The sequence below is a fragment of the Anomalospiza imberbis genome, chromosome 1, assembly GCF_031753505.1.
Source record: "Anomalospiza imberbis isolate Cuckoo-Finch-1a 21T00152 chromosome 1, ASM3175350v1, whole genome shotgun sequence".
NCBI lineage: Eukaryota > Metazoa > Chordata > Aves > Passeriformes > Viduidae > Anomalospiza > Anomalospiza imberbis.
The window spans coordinates 22,479,571-22,499,785 of NC_089681.1; the positions used below are offsets into that span (position 1 = coordinate 22,479,571).

Consider the following 20,215-nt stretch of genomic DNA (forward strand, 5'->3'; position numbering starts at 1 on the left):
ATCAGGGACTCCAGTGTCCTTTTGATCATTTTGCTTGGTTGTTTCCTTTCAGATGTGTCTTCTTAGTGGGTTGGTTTGTTTTTAAGCAGGAGGAGATCATGGTGGAGCTTCATTGTAGCTTTAGCAAGAGAAGAGATGATGAAACGATGAGGACCAACAGAAGGCTGATGGACAGAGCCAGCTATGATGACCTGGTTCAGTCAAAGCTGGTGCTGCTTGGCACTACCTGCCACTCAGGGGGTTGGACTGAGGTAGAAGAGGGACTGGAATGACAGAGCTGCTCTGATGGAACAGTTTGAGTCAGTGACTGTCCCTTGACTTGTTTTTGGATGATTGTTCTTGCATAGTTTGAAATCTCAGTGATGCGATAGATGATGGTGCTTCCCCCTGCTGCGATTGTCTAGAGGATATAAAATGAATCAATGCAGCTGCCTGCAGCAGGGCTGTCTCATGGGTTTCGGTACAACCTGTGGTAACCACACCAAGGGTCTGGTAAGAGTGACTGGTGCTCAGGTTTGCACGGGTGAGGGAAGCAGAGTTCACAGTTCTGTTACCTGGTGCCATGGCCCAGGCCCAGTCCCAGTCACACCATCCTGTGAACTGGTGTGTCACGGAAGAGGATACCCAAGGCATCTCTGGGACTCCTTTCTTAACATGGGTACCTTTCTGAGTGGGGAATATTTACTTATCATGGGCTTCTTCTGTTCTGCTACCAATTGTTCCCTGTCAGAATAACAAATGAAGCTACCTGGTGGCTGTCGTAGCTGCAGCCTGATAATGTGATATTCCCCTCTGGCCCTAAGATGTGTTTGGCAGCGGCACAAAAAGCAAAGCTGCCACCTTCACTTTTCCTCTCAAGTCCCCTCAAAACCCTGTCATGGTTTTCAACAGGGAGGCCAAGATGAACTCACCTGTCTGCAGATCTTGACATTTCTTGTGCCTTGGTTCCTGATTTAGATTTACCCAGTGTTGCACTGTTGAATAAAGCTGGAGAGGCTGGCCAAGTTACTTACTATGACACTGAGGCAAAAGCCTCTTTTCCCCCAGCTGGTGGCCAAGTTTTCATCTCTGTGTGCAAGACTGGTGGGGAGGGACATCAGTCTGGAGAAGATGATACCAGTGCTTCACAAGAGATTGTGAAGATTATTCATTTAGGATTAGCCTGGTAATCCAGGAATGGTTTTTTGGTTTTTTTTTTTTTTTTTTTTTTTTTTTTTAATTAACCCACAGCCAAATGCTTTATTCTATTCAACACATTTGAAAAACAAACAAATAAACATAAACCAAACACCCTCTCCCCCTCAACTTTGTTGTATTAGTTTTTCTAATCTTGTCATAAATATCTGACATTTTTTAAAGAAAGGTGGTATAAAATCCAAATTTGTGTTCTTCATGTTTTGAAATGCAATTGTCTCTTGGTTGTCTTTGGGAGCAAGAGATCCATGTGAAGGTAACAAAAAATGAATTAAAGTATAATTATGTTCTGTTAATATTTTTAAACACTACTGAATTGGGGAGGGTATAAATGTGGCATAGAATTTTAGTAATTGGGCAGAGCTGAGAGCTTTCCTGCTGCAGTCACTCTCTAAAATGGGAAATGGGCTACTTACATTATATAACCATCACTGGTAACTGTTCAGTTGCCTCTTTGGGAATTTCATCAGCACAATACCCAGGTACTTTTGAGTCTAGTGCTGCCTTATGGTGGCTGTTGGTTTAAGAGTGAAGTGGCATTATAAAACATAAAATCGTATGCTGGTGACAAAATCAATGAGATTAACAGATGCTTCTATGATTTGCTTGGTTGGAAAAAGATAACAATAATGAGATTCAGTAACGAGGACAATCTCATTTTCTGTCTTATTTCCCCCATTTGATTACTTTCTGACGTGCACAAATGAACTTGTCTATCTTCATGCTGTCTCTAAGGCTACCAGGCTTCTGAGCACCCCTTAGTGCAGAGGTGCATCTCTCCTGCTTTAATAAGTCTTCTGGGCTTCACAGAAGCTTTATGGCCCTTGCCCTTGCTCTTCTCTTTAGGCATAGAGGGATATTTGGGCAGCCCCTTTGGGTAGGTGGCAAAATACCCATGCTTTTGAGATGGCAAGAGTTACTGAGGGAATCTGCAGAGACATATGAACAAGAAGTCAGCAAATTTAGCTGTCATTTAGCTGTCACATGTTACTGAAGGAGCAAAACTGGACCATGCATGGTGTAGGTGGATCTGCTTCAGCATCTCAACATGTCCAATAGTGTGGTCTGCTAGTGTGTCATTGAACTTTTCAAGGTAAGGTCCTGGCAGGTACCTGTGATTTGAGAATTACCGTCTGCAAAAAATGCTTTCCTCCTTATGATGTATGGCAGAAAATTTGGACAAAATCTTGAGGGGAGTTTTTTGTAGGAATGGTGAGAAGGGCAAAGAGGGTAGCAAAAATAAGCTTGCACATTACAAAGTGTGAGTGACATTAGGAATACTATAACTAAAAGGAGAGATTGCTCTTTCTTTAGCTAAGTGCTTTACTCCATAGGATTAATAGAGTTTCTGTAAGTATTATTATTTATTGATAAATATTGGTACCTTTGCTCTTACATTAAAAAAAGTCTTCTTAGTGACAAAATATAGATAAAAGTACGGAATGAAAAACTGAAGATATGAAAAATGCTCAAAGTTTAACTTTTGCTATAACAGGAAAGATAAATGACAACAGTTGTTTAATAGCTCAGTCAATAGTTATTTTTTAGCAGAAGATATTTTATAACGCCGTTCTTTGCTTTGAACATATAGAACAGCAAAAATGAATGTGACATCTCAAAGACTTTGAATGAAGCATCTATGACATAGTTTCACAGCTCTAACTTTCTTTTCTTTTATTTTCAGATTTTAGAAATTCTAATATTCTGCATTCTCCTCTATTTTTACAAAAGAAAGGCTGTGAAACACATCATGGTTTTGTTAATGATGGTAGCTCTACTGGGTAAGAACATATTATTCACTTTAATGTTCCTGTCTGCTACTTGATAATTCCTTGTCACTCCATCTCTCCAGACAGTTTAGATTAGAGCCATTTCAAAGCAGTGTGCTGAAGAAGAATCATTGAAATACTTCACATGATTTTTACTGGGTTCTCTTTTTGAAGAGAAAAGCTGATTATTAAACATAGTTTCTATGCTTATTGCTGGGACTATTTCTTTTTACAGATACCCTCAAATTAATATGCTATGTGCAATGGTATTCTGAAACTTGTATTAAATAACAAGGTTCTTTAGGTTTTGATGCTGGGAAAATGGACTATTCAAAACTTTGTTTTGGAGAACAGGCTGTAAAAATCAGTTCTCTAAAACAGCAGCTGAAGACCTTGTAAGCGCTCTCTAAACAAATGCAGTGATATGCTGTGACTGTACAACTTTTAATTATCTATGAATATTTGCATAGGCAACATTTCATATTTTACCACCTTTCCTGAAGAAAAACAATAACTCAGTGGCCACTGAAGTGTGTTTTCTATCATTGTCACCACAATCAATAACCAGGAAAAATGCAGATGATTTTATCAGCATCTTTCAATAATGTTAAACTTGAATCCATTTTGAGAAACGTCAGGAGTTCATCTCTAAAGCTCCTATGCTTGCAGGGTTACATCAAGAATTTTCACCACCCCGTGTGACAAATTCTCCTGTCCTTGTCTTGTCATTTCTCTGTGAAACCCTCATGGGACAGAAGTCTTTGGTTGAAGTGAAAGGTGCCATTGAAGTTAAAGGTTATTTTTTCTCTGATTTCAGTGGGTGCATGTATCAGTCTGCAAAGACTTATGTTTCTAATGGAGATGACCATGAGGGTTTTGATAAAATAGAATTTCACTAAAGTTTGCCAGCTACAAAAGTTGGATTTAACTGAATGTAAAAACCCTCACAGATTTATTAACTCCATTCCTTCAAGGTAAAAACCCTGAGTGGTTTCTTACTCTACTGAAAAACTCAGACTTTCAGAACAACGTTTTGGGGACAGTTTTCCTATGTAGGTTTCCCAGCCCTAGGAACATCAGGATCTGTAGCTCTGCAGAAGCATTGCAGGATTTCCTTGCTCCCTGCGTGAGGCAGAGATGGAAGTGCCCCCAGAGCCTTAGGTCTAACTGCTCTTGGTTTGGAGGAGGGAATGTGAGTGTGGCTATCCCCCAGCTCCTAGCACAGAGCCTTGGAGCTTTGGCAAAGCTTGCCCGAGCTGCTCTGCAGCTTCCAACACGGCCATGGGGAGTGTGAAGCACTGTGCACTCCTGAGCGAAGGCCCAGGCAGTCCTGGACCAGGTCCAGGTCCTCCTTCTGCATAACTGGAAGCCTGAAGATTTCCAGATGTGTTCCTACACATCACTGCTGCAGTTCTGGGCAGGTCCACCACGACACTGCCCCCAGCAAGCCCTGGGAAGGCTGGGCAGTTGGTCTGGACAGCCCTGCTGCCTCTGCCCTGCGTCCTGTCCTGCCAGCCCCGGGGCTGCCGGTGGGAAAGGGACACGCGGAGCTGTGGAACGGCAGCAGGGCTGCAAACCTGTGCCCTGGCAGGCACTAACTGCAGTCCCCTGCTCTGGCTGCAGTCAACCAAAAATACATTTTCAACTGGAGGCTGCTGAGGTTTTTGTGAGCTTATGCAACCTGAGGAAAGATGTGTCATTATTTCTGCTCTGTTAAAAAAGACACAAACAAACAAATCCTGGTTCATGGGACCTTCTGAAATACTGACATTTCCCTTGAGCGTGACACTCAGAACTCCATCTGACTCTGGTTTCTGCAGCTGTCCTAGATCCTGGCAGTGCCCACAAATCTACACTTGGAGCACTTTGGTTGGTCTCTGACCTTTCTGCTGAGTGAAGTGATGGAGGGGCTGAAAAATTGTCCATTACTTTGCTCCCAGCTGTGTGACACAGGCACTGCCCTTGCAAGGCCCTGCCTGCTGAAAGGGTGAGGGCTCATGGAAGGTGATGTAGTCCTGGTGGAGTATTCATCCAGATGTAAATTAAATGTGGAAAGATTTCTTTACAGAGAAACCTGTGTTTCACTGGATATGCAAGCTACTTTCACCATCAAGAAAATACAGAGCTGATCACAAAATCTGATAAAGTTTTGCTTAGTACAACTCTGCAGATTCATTTGGAGAGAATCATCTTACCTCATGTATATGCTCAGTTATCATAAGTTTGGGGGAAACATATCAGATTATAGTGGGATTTCAGAGGTTTCTGCCCTAACAGCTGGAAAGTGACATCATTTGGCATACTAGCTTTGAGAGGAGGTCATTCTGACAAAGAAAATAACTCCTGGGTTTGAAACTCATTTCGGAGTTACTTTAATGAAAAAGATAATTTCACTTCTCAAAGAATATAAACCAACCAAACCTCCTGGTGTTTTCATTTCTGTCTTGTTAAAATTTTAAGGTGTGGAAATTGCCCTTTCATCAGAAAAAGAATTTAGCAATCTTTACCCTTAGCAAAACAATTCAAAACACTAATTTTTACCTGTAAGTGTTCTTTTAAAATAATAACCACTGCAGGCCAGTGTTCGACCTCTGCTCAGTTTTACAGCTGTGTTTGTTGAAGCACTTCACCTGTTTCCATTACAGAGAAACAGGGGGGAAAGGTTGTGATGAAAACAGTGAATTTCATGGTGATGAACAGGATCATCACAGGATGTACGCAACTCTTAAACTCCCCCTGAACTTTTGGACTTTCTATAAGAAAAATGCTTGCAGTCAAACCCACAAACCTGCATTCATTCTTCTTCCCCCTCCTTTTCTCCCAACCTTTGGCCTAAACCTTTTGCACAGCACAGGTCTCTTTGCCAATCTGAATGTTACAGGAGGATGAATCAGACCACTGAAATCCAACACTCTTCAGCTCTGCACAAGGGTGGAACTGGATCTCAGCTGGGGAATGGTGCTCCTGACAATTAATTACCTTTCTTCAAAGGTCATCCCTGCAGCCTGACTCTTGACATTTTTAGGGCTTTTTGAATTTGGTACATTTTATTTGTAATCACAGACTTCTTGGATTAGCTTCCACAAACCAAGAGCTCTAAAAGGAAATCTAAAGTAACTCTTAGCTAAACTCTTAGTCCCTTTTCTAAAAGATTTCTCATGCAAAACCTGTCTGAACTGGTGACATGTATTAAAACCATTGCCTGAACTTTGTTTGTGGTGATGCAATGATCGTGCTTAAATGGGTTGATGATACACTACTGAAATACTCTTTCTGTGGGATAAATCCAGCAAATGGTCTCAAGAGGCTGGCCCTTGAAATGAAGTGCAGACCCTTGTGTTGTTTGTCTGCTCTTCATATATATGTAATGCATGGGGAGAGTTAGGTGCTTTGGGATGTGATCCCAGAAGTCAACTTTGTCCAGCTCCTGTTTCAGAAGAGAAATCCTGAGGATGATGAGTTATTTGAGGCTGCCAGTGACACATGCCGGCTGCTATAAAGAGGCATCCTAAATGCTTTGAACAGATAGCCAGACCTCTCAGATGTCTCCTGAATACTGTTACATGGGCATCAAATTAGCTAAATAAAGTATGTGAGGAGCTAAATAAAGTATGTGTGGAAGATGTGGAGGCTGTTGTACCACCTTCAACCGGGAGTCCAGTGTGCTAAAAAGACTTAAAGGCAAAACACAAAGCATACTTGGATCTAAGGCCACTGAGCTCAGACAGGAGCTTAGCAAGCATTTATAGAATCATACACTTGTTTTAGGTGCCCAAGTCCTTCTTCAGTCTTATTTTAAGAGATCAGGCCTGTGGCTCTGACCTGGATCCTTGTCCTCCCTCACTGATGCACTGAAGTCACTGCTAATCTGAGTCCTGCCCTGCTAATCTCTTCCCTTCCCTTTCAGCATCACTGACTGTCATTGCTGTTAAGGCTGTGTCCAGCATGATAGCACTTTCTGTGAAGGGGAAAATGCAGCTAACTTACTCCGTTTTCTATATCATGAGTGTTTTAATGGCAACTTCTTGTGCTTTCCAAATCAAGTAAGTGAGATTCTACTTACCTCTAACCTTCATACATGTTTTATCTGACAGTTTTATTTGGTACTGATAATGATTCCAGATACAAGTTGCATTTTAAGGCAACAAATTCTGGCAGAGCCTTGACAGATGCATAAATTGTCTCCAGCTGATTGTATTGTTTATTTAAACTTTATTTCTTAGTTTATAATTGATTGTTATGGACACCACCTCCTCTCATTATCACCTTCAACAAGGTCTTCCCAAATTTACTTGTCTAGTTTTGGCACAGGTCTTTACACACTAAGTGAAATTTACGCTTATGTAGTCGTTTGGGGGTTACTTTTAGCAATCTTTATTGCTGAATAATCAAATGACCATGACTATCCTCATTATTCATGTCTGTTCCCCAGCTTTATGGCCCCAGTCAGACTGAAGGAGAGAGTTTACCCCAGCTTTCTCCCTGCCTCTGCTAAATCTGCATGCTGCACTTTGCTATCCTGCATGACTGTACCTTTCAAGTTTCCCCTGCAGGCCTCTGGTCTGTGAAGTGATTGGTTTATGCTGCCTGTGCAGATTGCTGGGGGTGGCAGCACAGTAAAATATGTCTTGCAGCTGAACAGCATCTGTTCCCTTTCTGCCTGTCCCACTGCTTCTGGTGCTGATAGCAGCCTTCAGTAATCTCATCTAGACTGCTCCAGTGTGAGCCTGAGTAGTTACTTGCATGATTATTTCCAGGTAGAAAAGCCAACCCAGCTTTTTCGTGGCAGAACATACCATTCCCATGTGGAATCAGAAAGTCCATGCATTATTATGCACTGACTCTCCATGGCTGACTCAGGAACTCCCCTGTAACAGATTATAAAGTGATTTACATCCAACTTGTCTTCGCTGGGAGAACAGCTCTGGGCATTTACAATAGGAAATAAGAAATAGGAAATTCTTATTGGTAAATAAGAAGCTGCTGAATTAACCTCTCCATCTTGCAATTTTTTCTTTCTTTCTTTTGCTGGCCAAAATTAAAGCAGAAGTGAAACATGCCCATTTCATTCCCTGGGCTCAGCATCCCTTTCTCTTTACTCTTTTGGATGCATTTTCTAACAGGGACAGTGCTGTCAGTCTAAATTTTTCATTTTATTTGCTTTCTCTCTTATTTTATATGACTGTCGTTCATTAGCTGAGAACAGCCTGTGCTGCAACAATCTCCTGGATCCAACACCAGGCCTTACTATCACTGTTTTAGTCCCTGTGACCAAGTTTGTTGCAAATGGGAGAAAATAATGAGGTGTTTTCAATGACTTCAAAATCCTGACTATCCTGTGGATATGTAGGATTTCTTTATTTTTAAAGCACCATGGAGACTGTTCAACAGTTGCTAAAATAACCATGCAATTATTTTAATGGCTAAAACAGATCCAAGCTTGGATTTTTACTGTGCGCATATATTGCACCAGTGAAATGTTCAAGTGTGGTTCTTTTTACAGGCTTGAATTTAGTGTGCAGACTCCTGATTTTTTCTCTCTGAAATGACCATTCACATAACAGACTATCTACAGGTGCACCCACGATGTCAGCTCATGATTCATCACTCTATGGGTGAATGTTGATAGCTCTGGTCTCTGTACAAGTGGGTTAATTGTTTTGCCTTTTTGCAGATTGTGCAGACTGCTCCATGGCCAGTGTCTCAGTCCTGCAGGTCTGTGTGCAGTGTATGCTCCTATGGTCCTGCACACTCTTGCTCATGATTCTGGTGAAAGGTCATGTTGCCTTTCTGAAGAGCAGGGCAGAGAGTTTCCAACCCAAGGAGCTTGAAGCCATCTTCCTAGACTTTCCCTGCAGGACAGAGTTTTTCTGGGGTGTGATTGCATGGATAAACATACAAATAGGTGTTTCAGCCAAGCTGGATTGAGCAGTAGCATCAATGTGGACTTCAGAAAAGTGAAACAGTTCCTACAAGAACTCACATGTTCATGTCCATGATGCCAATGTATCCTTACACAACCTGTTTGAATTACAGCAACTCGTCCCTGGCTGCTTGCAGGCAGCACTGCTTCCAAGAACCAATGCAGATTGTAAGCAATAATACCCTAGAATTCCTCCCTTATCTGTGGCAGACAAAAATTTTCCAGCAATGCTTCAAAAATATGTCCATTGAAAGCCTATGGCCAGAAGAATCCATGCCAGCCTTCTTGCTTTCACCTATTCATTTGTACTCTGCAGAGCCAAAACCAGAAAGTAAATTCAGTGTGTGTATGCTGTCCAGGGCTACTTGCTATTGTGGTGAGAAATGGCCACACTTATTGTAAAACTGACAAGAAGTGGCTTAACCTGACTTAAAGTGCAAGGAACCTCCTGTAGGCATGAGATACAATAATGCTTATCTTTCAGGTTCTTGAATCAAGCCATGCATCTGTATGAAGCAACAGCAGTTGTCCCTATTAATTTTGTGTTCTTCACCACCAGTGCCATCATTTCAGGTTTGTTTCTGACCTTCTTCCTCTACAGAAAGATTTTTTAAATATCAGATTTTCAAGAATAGGAACCCTGTGAATAGGAACACAAACCAGTCATATTTGTCTTCACAGGAATAAGTTTTTCCTAAGTCATAGGTGTTTAAGTTCTGAAAAATAAATAATTTCACAACTTCTGAAACAAAATAAATGGTAGGGTCTTAGAACTAGATCATCTTTAAGGTTCATCCCAACCCAAATAATTCTGTAATTCTATAAAAATAATCAAATTCTAACCTTTCCAAAATAGATTATGTGTGATTCACTGTACCTTGCTGGCTTACTAGAAGTACCTGCATTTATCCTAGCCTCATACTGACATCCAGTAAATGCATTTACCATGTGCACACCAGTCTCTCCCTATACGAACTGGTAGAGTAATTTTAACAGCCTGGCAAACTACTCAAATGACAACCAGCTGTGCTTCATAGTAGTTAGCATATATTCCATTTCAGAAGGTGGAATTCTGGGTTAAGTGAAGGAAATAAAATGACTACAAAAACTTTTTAAGCACTTAACATTTTATTCTGGGTGAGAACTTTGAACTCAGCATTGTTAAAGAGGGACTGCAAATCTTGGAAATGGTGTGCAGCATTAAGAACATGAGCTGGGAGGACGACTAAGATGCTGTATCAGCAATGAGCCAAAATGATCATGTTGTTAGAACATTTATGACTCATTTTAACACACGCTGGGGGCTTTCCTGTCATTGCTGTGCAGGAGTTTCTCATGCAGAGCTGCCATTAATGAGAAGGGGAGTTAGCTTCACACACAGATTGCCTCAACACCTGCGTTAGAAGAGACTTACACTTTGTGACCGAAAAGAAACTTGTGCCAAAAGGGGGTTGTGTTCCTGTGACCATATGGGGAATTTGGCCTGGTGCCTCCTTATAAGATCAAGTACCTATTCAGGAATGGCTTAATAGCTTTGAGAGTGGATACACATGCATTTGCACTAGGTTAATTAAACCAGTGTAGGGCTTAGAACAACCTCTGCTGAATCTTGCTGGGGTGCTCATAGAAGGTACCCGGTGTCATGATTGCCCTGTCTCTAGTTACAGCCTTCAAAGACACACTCACACTTCAGCTGCACTGGGTCCCACTCTGGTGTTTCTAAGCAGAGCTGTGCTCATCAGTGGTTTAAAGCTAATATACTTGGCTGTTAATAGGGGAAGCTGAGATCCAGATACACATCTGGTTCTGTCACCTCCACTACAGAGGTGCTAATTCCTGGAAGAGGGGTGACCAGAAAGAGCTAGTGATCCCTTCAGCCAGAAAGATTTGGCAAACTTGGCTGCTGGAGCCCTTCACTTGGTGTAAACATCAGGAACACAGTTAGTTATTGAAAATCTGTTCCCAATTGGAGTTAAGATGTCCACATGGTCTGCTGGAGTAGCTTAATGAAGTCCATGAAGAACCTCTTAGCTGTATTGGTATGTCGCTGCTTGTGAATAAGACCTCGAGTTTGACCTGCACAGAAATTGTTGCTGACAATGCAAAAGATACGTGCATCTGTGCAATTACTAACCCAGCACGTGTTCCAGCCTGATTGACTAAATCTTCTCCAGTCCTGTGCAGTATCTTGAGAAAGCCTAGATTATGGAATATAGGACATAAAGTGAACACATCACAATGTGTATTGATACCTTATTTGGGATTTTTTTGCTCCGTTTAAGCATGACACTTCTCCTGACCCTCCCAGCTGTAATTCATATCACTTGGAAGCCAGTCAAGATCTGCAATTCTTGTTTCTGTCACATTCCAGGGGTCATATTTTATCGGGAATTCCAAAGTGCAGCTTTACTGAGCATGTTCATGTTTCTGTTCGGGTAAGTGTATCAGCCTAAAATCTGCACTAAAGTTTGTACTGAAACAGCATTGCCTTGTGGAATCTCTTTTCTCAGTAAGAAGAAACCCGCCTTGTTATTAAAGTATTATGGAATAGCCATTATAGTAGGATAAAAAAAACATTAAAGGAAAGATTGATGTCTGTGCTTTGGGAGTTTGGAGGCCTGGTTTTGAATCCAAATATGTAAAAATGTGAGTCACTTGTGAACTACTAATCTCATGATGGAATGAAAAACCAGCATCATGTGTTCTTCCAGCAGGAAGGAGAAGTCACTGCTCTCCACCAAATATCAAATTATAGGGGGTGCTTTTACAGCTGTGAGACATCTCCTCCCATGTTACCTTCCACTGGTGTGTCTGGCTGTTTTTTTCTGCCCCAAGGCTTGGGCAATTATATGAGCTGCTTGCCTACAAGGCACTACTGTAATAACTCTCCCCAATCTGCCTGTGTCAAGAAAGACACAGCGTGCCTGCAGAAAAATTCAGAGCATGTTAAATATCTTTTTGAAGAATGGCCTAGGTGTTGTGAGAGGAGAAACCTTCTGCTGGCTATCAGCACAACAGCAACTTTTGGGAGAGGTGACAGTTATAATAAGGGGTACAAAATGTTTAAAAGATCTCTTAAACTGCTGGAGGTGTCTTGCCACAGTGCTGTCAAATAAACAGGGCTGATATCTACAGACATCTTCATCTTCTGCAGTTGGGCTGGAGTAGGTGCACACAGCCACTATCTTGTCTGACTGCTGGAAAAGACACAAAAAATGGAGATGAGCAACCATGTATTTGGCAGCTAGGAGTTAGGGGTTGTGTGTCCAACACACAACGGATAGAAGATGTGTCCAGCCATAGCAGTTTTTCACTGCTCCTGGCTTACAGCCTGCCCCTGAGACACACAATCAAATGAGAAAAACAACAGAGATGTCGATTGTTCTCAGCTAGACTGAGTTGTTAATGAAATTGCACATGCTAGAATGCTAGCTTGGATGCTCTGTGAAGACTTGCTCAGGGATTCAAACGTTGAGATCTCACACTCACAGGCATCTGATTAGGTATATATTGCTGGAAGTGTAATTTTGGCTGTGGAGCCTTTGGAACTGATAGTAAAACTTCAGGAGGCAAAAACTAGACTGAAAGAAGCCCAAAATAAATTTACAGAGCTGCCAGGAAGAAGTGTTTCTTTATAAACTCAGCAACTTGGGTTTGGAAGTCCTTGAAAAAGAAACATGGAAAGAAATTCTCATCTCAGATGCAGTGAACTGTTTCTAATGATACTGTGCCACTGTTATTTTGCAGGTGTCTCCTATCTTTCCTTGGCGTGATTATAATTGCAGGAAATAAAAAAGAAGATCATTTACAAATTCCTTTTATTGACTGTGGACATATTCCTGGTAAGTAGGGCTTTCTTTCTGTCCCTGTTTAAATGAGGTATCAGATAAGGAGATGACCTAGGAGAACTGAGTCACAAATATGCTCTAGTCATATTTAATAAATATACTGTTCACTTAATTTCTATTCCTGCTCCCAATAGATTTTTCAAAGATTTTTTCAGGGTTTTTCCAAGCTATTGTTGCAACCAGTCAAATGAAAACAATGATTACTAGAGCAAAGAATGTTTAAATGATGGATTGGTGGGGTATTTGTTTTATTAAAATTTTTCACAGAGTTGTTGTCTTTTCATTCTCTCACCACATTTCCTTAGGACAAAAACTGACAGGCAAAATACAACCGGATTCTCACTGTTCATCCTATGGCACACTGAATAAGGAAGATGACTTGGTGAAAAGGCAAAGCTAAAAGAAGAAAGCACTTTACATGCCAATTAACAGGAGGAACACCACTGGAACAAGGATCAGTAGCACCTTTTTATTGAACATATTCAAGTATACATTGAACTCCTGTATGTTGACGAGTCATAGTATTATTTAATCCTAATTAGTTCATCCCATGATTGTACCAAATGTGTTCTAAAGATAAAGGAAGCCTTAACAAAAACCAAATAACCATTAATGAAATGGAATATTCTCCTAGTATCAATGCCTCTTGAGGACATTTTTAGGGTTTTAATTGATTTTAAATGCAATGAGCACAGAACAGGATTATAAAAAGTCCCCTTTGGAACCCCTCAGATCTGTGTATATGTTTAAAGACAAAGGTGAGAAATTTGACTTTTTGTAAGTGATTTCAAAGTATTCTGTTATATATATAATCCCTTTTAAACCCTCTCCTTCCTGTTCAGGAGTCAAAACTGTAAGTATATATGAAGTAGACAACAATAGAATTGTGTCTACTAAAATACAAAAATAATTTTGTATTTGGTGTGGAACAATCCTGATTATCTCATACCATCAGATTAATTCTCTTATCTTCCAAGGAAATCAGTACTTGTGTGAGGAGTGGGAAGATAGTGCTTGCCATAAACACAGGCACACGGGTACAGGCACACATTTGAGGTGCCCAGCCAAGGCAGGATTAGGGTACTGTAGTTGACATTTTACATCCTCCCAGAGGAGTCCTGTGCAGTGGGCTCTATGATCTGTTAGCATAGTCAGGTCTGAGTTTTAACCTCTGTTTTCAGCAAAAGAGGGTTTTAGTGAAGAAAATGCATGGTTCTTCAGAGGAAGTGGGGTAGCCAGGGTCCCTCTCTTGATATGTCTTGCAAACATACCTCTAAAAAATTAGGGCAACTCCTGTTACCACTGGTAATTCTGCATGAGGAAAGGCTGTAAAAAGCAGGACCACAAAGAGTCACAGTAATTATACAATTTTCCTTTATTTAAATGGTCGTGTCTCCACATTGATTTGAAGAGCCAGCAGTGATGGGAACAATGACAGTACAGGCTTTGTATTCAGATCTGGGACATCTTGGTGTCTCTCCATCCCAGTATCCTATCAAAAAAGCTTCTTCAAGAAATTCATCATAGATGCACTTATCCCTGTGTGATAGTATTGATCCACCTCAGGCAGCACAGGGGGGCTGGTCACATCCTCTGCATAAACAAATGAAAGTGCTCTTGAAAAATGTTCATGGCTTGTTTTAGGATTGAATTAATCTGCAGTTATGGGTAGGGGCAGTAATGGGTAGAGGCCATAGACTGTGTACTTCGTTTCAGGTCTATTTTTTTTCTCAATTAATTGTATATTTAATTTTAAGATAGGTACAGCTGAAGATCCATACGACAGTTTTGTTTCAAATGCTGCAAAGCACACACAGAGCTGCAGTGTTTCGTGTGCAGCAATATCCCAGGAACTATGGCATTTGGGGACTTGTGAAGCTGTTGTTCAATATGGGTCTTTTCCAGCTGACACAGGATAAGACTGTGTCTGCACCTTACTTGTACCAACTGCTTGGCTTGGCCTTCCTTTCCCACCCAGCATCTTGAGTTCAAGTTTCTAAAGATTAAAATAAAGAAAAAGTACATTACTTTTACAGGCTTTCTCCAGGGAGTAAGGACATGCCTGTCTTTCTTTTGCAAGTCAAATTTAAGCTGCTTTCTAAGTTTCAAGTGAGAGTATGTGCTAAAGATGGAAATAGGAGGCCTACAGGTTTTCATTCTGTGACCCGGGAAACGAATGGGTGAAAGGATTTGGTATTGTTGCTTTGTTAAATGATTGGCCTTGGGCATCTTTCTGAAGTCTGTTTCCATGGCTCAGGAGAGCTGCAGGAGGTAATAAAGGTTACCAGGTGTAAGATTTTCTCTTTAAAGCAATAAATCAAATGTAAAAATCTGTGGCAAATGTTATTTATTTTGAATTACTGGATTTCTTCTTGAACAATGTTTTTTTTTTATTCCTATGGGTTTATTAAAAAATTATAAGGGTTAAAATGTTTTATTTTATCTCTAGTGTATTTCAAAATAATTTGTGGACCAAAACACTGGTAGAAATTATGTGCAATTGAAAGCTGTGATTTGACATGATCTTTGAGATGTTAATGTATTCCAACTAATTAATGTATTACAGGATTGGAAAAACTCAGTTATGAGAATTCATTACTGCTCTGCCAAGAAACAGACATGACTTGTTTCAAGAATCAGTTTCTAATCAATGCTATTTTCAGATTCTGCTTGCCATACTTACATTGCAAATACCACAGACAAACTCCTGCTAAAAGAAAAGCCTTTGGACTGGAATAAAAAAACATCTCTGGAGCCCTTTTCCTTAATAATAATTTTCTTGCAGTGCTTTTCCTGACATCAGAAATGTGGGCCAGATAAGCTGCAAAACTTGTGCCTGCAGACTGAATTTTCCGGAACAGATCCTCCACGGGATCTGCAGAAATCAAACCAGGAGAAGGTGTGGTAGGCAGGCAGTGTCTCACGTGGTCCCTCAGGCTCCAGCTTGGGATTTTTGACAGACCAGGACCAGCAGGACTCATTTAGTGCTTGTTCCACTGCTGGTCACGCCGCAGCAAGAGATGAAGTATTAACTGGCCAGGGGCCTGGAAATGGGAACTCTGGAGCACAGCAAGACTGTTTCATTTTTGCCATAAAATATCAGGATGCATTTACCAACAGTTTCAGCTGGCAAAAAATAAACAAAATTTGTACTGGATTTGTCTGTTTGCCCCTGGGAGGGGCCTGGTGTTCACCTGGTAGGCTGATTGCCTGCTACTCGCTCCAGCCCAGCTTTTGGCAGACTCACATTTTGCATGGAAGGGCACCAGTCACCTAAAACCAAAGGAAAGAGGCCAAACTTTATAAGGGTTTGAGTTTCTGTGCTTTGAACCTGTGGTTTCATGCACCTGGCAAGCTGCTTGAATGGATCAGCACTGCCAAAAGGCTCATCCTCTTTTTCTCAGCTGTGAGGTCTTGTGGCTTCCTGTGGCCAGTTCAGCTCACCCATCCTGTAGAAAGCATCTTCTCCTTGCTGGGGTAGCTCTCTGAACTGACCCAACCAGACTGACTGGAACATGTGATGGGACAGATGTGAAAAGGGGGAGAGGGAATGAGACCTCTCTTGCTTCAGGGGAACCATAATATTATTTCTCTCTTTCTGAAGAGATTCTCTATATAGCAAGCATTCTGCTAAGATCACTCTTCTTGTATCACCATGCCCCAAAAGCAGCTGAGAACTTCCTGTAACTCTTTTAAGTGCCAGATTCACTAGCTTGTGTAAACAGAGTGATGAATGGCCCCTAGTGGGACTAGGATAGGCAGCTTGTGGCAACCAGCAGTGTCCCAAGGTCAGCTAAAAGCCCGGACACGCGTCTGACTATAAATGATTGTAAGGGCTAATTTTTTTATTTTCAGTGACTGTTTGCAATGAAGCATATAAACAGTGCTGGAAGAATGGACTGAAAAGTCTTCTATACTCAAACTGTTCTCACCCATGCAGTATCTCCTTCTAGCTCTCTTCATGCAGGATCGATGGTTGCTTGCAGAGAAAAATGCTCCATTTTATAACACTGGGGTGCAGATGATTAGACTGAGCTGTCTGTCAGTGTGCCCTTTTGTTACTGTCCTCTGAGGCTTGACATTTTCTTGTTCAAATTTGTTTGTTCATTCCTTCTGCAGAAATCAGCTGGACTGTGTTAGCAACTAGCTGAAAGGAGATAGAGGCTAAGTACCATAATTATTATTGGAGAGCCAAGCTGGAAGATTTACAAACCAAGGCCATTTCAGGAGCAAAAGACAGAGAATGTTTAGTGGTCTCCATTCTCAGAAGTTTGAGAAATCCTGAGTTTGCGATGTTTTTGGGTTCTGGGATAGAGTCAAGGACATCAGTGAATAAATAGTGATTTCATATGATTTTGTTGTGGTTTTAGTTTGGGTTTTGCTTTTTTATTTCCCACTAGTTTGGGAGTGAAGGATGACTGTACTTTGCCTAGAGAAGCAGGAAGGAAATACAACAGTCCCTTGGCAGATGGGAGATGTTTCAACCTTTTGAAGCTGGGAAATTTGTAGAGGAACCTCCCAGGCACCTGACTGATGTAACCCTTTTGTTATAACATAAAAGCAGGCAGCACAGGCAAATACATCACCACATATTAAGCACTCCTGACCATGTAGGAAGGATCTTTGTCCTCTTGCCATGTGCTAAATCTCTTCAGAGCACATGTAGTCAATCTGGCCCCCGAGGCTGCACATGAACATATTGTTGAGACATGCTACATGGGATGCCTTGAGCATCATATCCATGCCTCTTGGGCATGTGCTGTCTTTCATGCCAAGCTCTTGCTGGGTCTTCCTTTTAGGGAAATTAGACTGTGTGATACAGGATTGCTCTGATAAGAAGATACAGTACTGCCAGAATATTCCTATGACCTGGGAAGTGTTTATAGAGAGTGCCCAGCAAGGAAGTTTTGTAAACCTGCAGTCTTGGGTTACGTTCCCTTTACTTTCTGATTACCACTAGAGTAAGCATGGACAGTTTTGGTATCCACAGAATCTCAAAAATCTCCAGGCCTAAGTAAAGGATTAGGTGGCTGCTGAGTAGGTTTTTTATTTAATCTAAATCCCAGTTTCACAGTTAGGCCCCTAAAGCTTGTCCAAGACTTTCTAAGTGCATTTCATAGTACAAATCTCCATCAGTATTTTGGTTGCTAATGGACTCAGGCATCAGTCCCAGGGGAATCTGTCAGTTCCCAAGGTAGCAATGGGAGGGATGCTGTTGGGCAGCAGACTCAGAAATGTATCGTGGTGGCAGGAAAGTTATGCAAGAACACTGAGAAATTACTCCAGGGGGCCAGTAATGTATAGTGGTCTCCTGGGCTCCTTTTTGACAGTGTCAACAAGGCACTTGTTGACAGTTTTCAAACTACAGCTACTGTAAAGGAATGATTAAACAGGTGGTGCTAACACTGACTGCTTTACATGAAGTCAATATATCACTCTAGTCCATGGCACTAATACCTTAAATGTGAAAAGTGGCCTGTGGCCCTTGATGAAGGAGCCAATTTCTGTACTTTGCTAAATCACTTTGGGAAAAATAGAAATGATTGATTTAAGCCTCCAGCACAAACATGCACTTGCCAGCTCTCCAGTTGAAGATTTCCACTGTTGGAATAGGCATTGCCTTGCCTAGATGAAATCTTTGGAGTCTGCTGCCAGGTCTTTTGCCAGAATCATTAAACTGCTTGAAATAACAGCACTGTCATTTGTCTTCCATTTGATAGCTTGTGGGCATAAATCCAGAGCAACATGAGCACAAGATCAGGAGTTTTCTCTCAATTAGAAAAAAAAATTTAAAGTTTTTCTTGAGTTTTAATAGCATGTGTACCAGGTGCAGAGCTTTATGCTGTCTAATGCTGTCTAATGCCCTCAGCCAAGAGCAGGAGAGAATGCTTGCATGGCACAGAGGCTGCCAATTAAGCAGCTCTTACCTGTCATTGAAGGTCATGGCTGGTAACACATTGTACAGCAATAGAACACAACTACACACTACTGGACCTTCTATTGATTTTTCAAGAACTGCTGTTCTGTGTTTTACAATGCAAAAGAGCTGAGGAGTATAATTTACTATGACTAAGCATCGCAGTTACCCATGTGTTTATTTTTTCCTGACAATATTTAACAGTGAACTAACAACATGTCCTGACTGGATAATACTGACTGGATTCTAGGTGCGTGGATGTGTTGCAGGACTTGAATCAGCGCTGTGAATAACGAAAGATGTTGATATAAGAAGGCAGCTTTATGTCATCTGGCCTGGCCTCCTTTACAGTTCAAGTCAGGCAACCTCCTCCAAGCACTTGTGTGAACCCTTTGACCCATCTACAGAAGAAAACAGCCCATCCTCTCCTACTAGTTAAAGTAGAGGAATGACCAATGTCATTAGTAATTTTTACTAGCAATAAGTCATTCTTTGCTTTTAAACTCTGCCTTATGTCTATTTTAACTTGTTTAGCTTGCAGCTGTTTGCCCTTTGCCAGTGGTTTAAAGCACTTGGTATAAGTCCCTCTAGCAAAATACAGTATGATGGATTTTTCACTAAGCTACAGACAAACCTTCTAAGTCTCTCACCATCAGATATTTCTGTCAGCCCTCAAATTGTTTCCTGTGCTTGTTTTCTCCTTTCTCTCCATTTTTCCAGTGTCTGCATTTGGCCAAACACAAAGTAAAAATCAGTTTGTAGCAGCACTGAAGAAGTAGGACAGAACAGGATGAGACCCAGCGTGCTATGGTTGGATGCCTGGCTTCCCCACTTCCCACAGCTGCAGCCCTGCCACCTCTCCAGGGAGGTGCCTCTGCTTTGTTTTGACACTGTAATTTATTGTCGGCTGTTTTGCACGCCCAGAGATGCAGCAGCCTCAGTTCTTTTCAGTGACTTGATTTCTGACTCATTGCTGAGTTTGGTGGTGGTCCAAAGAGTGGGTGCCCCTGCCCAGTGGTCTCCAGGAGGTCCAGCACAGCAGGAGAGTTTGAAAGCCTCCGGCCCAGGGTTTGACACAGGTATGGTGGAACCTGGCAGTGGTAACAAGCAACATCACAGAGCTGCCCTTTCTTCAGCACCTGAGAGATTTGAGAGCTCAGCCCAGATTTGGGAGGAGGGTGACTAATTCAGTGACTGTTTGAGGTGTGGTAAGTAAATACCACACTGGGAGGAGTGCCTGGATGTGGGAAGACCCATGTCAGTTGGTCTCTTCTCAAGGATGGTGATGGTGCACCAGAGAGAAAAGATGCTGATATTTGACAGATGTTAATATATGACAGAAAGATTTCTGCTCTCTCTGTCCCTCACTGCTCACAGCCTCACAGTGAACCTGTGTCCTGAAAGCGCACTATGGGCATCTTCCCTCCAAGAGGACACAAGTATCTGGCAGTGCTGACTGGGACATCCAAACCCCAAAGAGCAGTGGGGTGTGCATACCAGCCCTGGCATCTTTGGATCATCATTCAGGTGACCAGCTATTTGTTTACTCAGGCTTTGGATCTCC

At 41.6% G+C, this 20,215-nt stretch overlaps 1 protein-coding gene across 1 annotated transcript in view; it reads left to right on the plus strand.

Annotated features, from left to right (window-relative positions):
* NIPAL2 (NIPA like domain containing 2) overlaps nucleotides 1–14,751 on the plus strand; it is a 52,070-nt gene extending 37,319 nt beyond the window's left edge. Inside the window, 6 exon segments of the mRNA XM_068184169.1 lie at nucleotides 2,879–2,975; nucleotides 6,871–7,006; nucleotides 9,371–9,459; nucleotides 11,258–11,321; nucleotides 12,634–12,728; nucleotides 13,040–14,751. Coding sequence (XP_068040270.1) covers nucleotides 2,879–2,975; nucleotides 6,871–7,006; nucleotides 9,371–9,459; nucleotides 11,258–11,321; nucleotides 12,634–12,728; nucleotides 13,040–13,134 — 576 coding nt within the window. The 3' untranslated portion in view covers nucleotides 13,135–14,751.
* The last annotated feature ends 5,464 nt before the right edge of the window (nucleotides 14,752–20,215 follow it).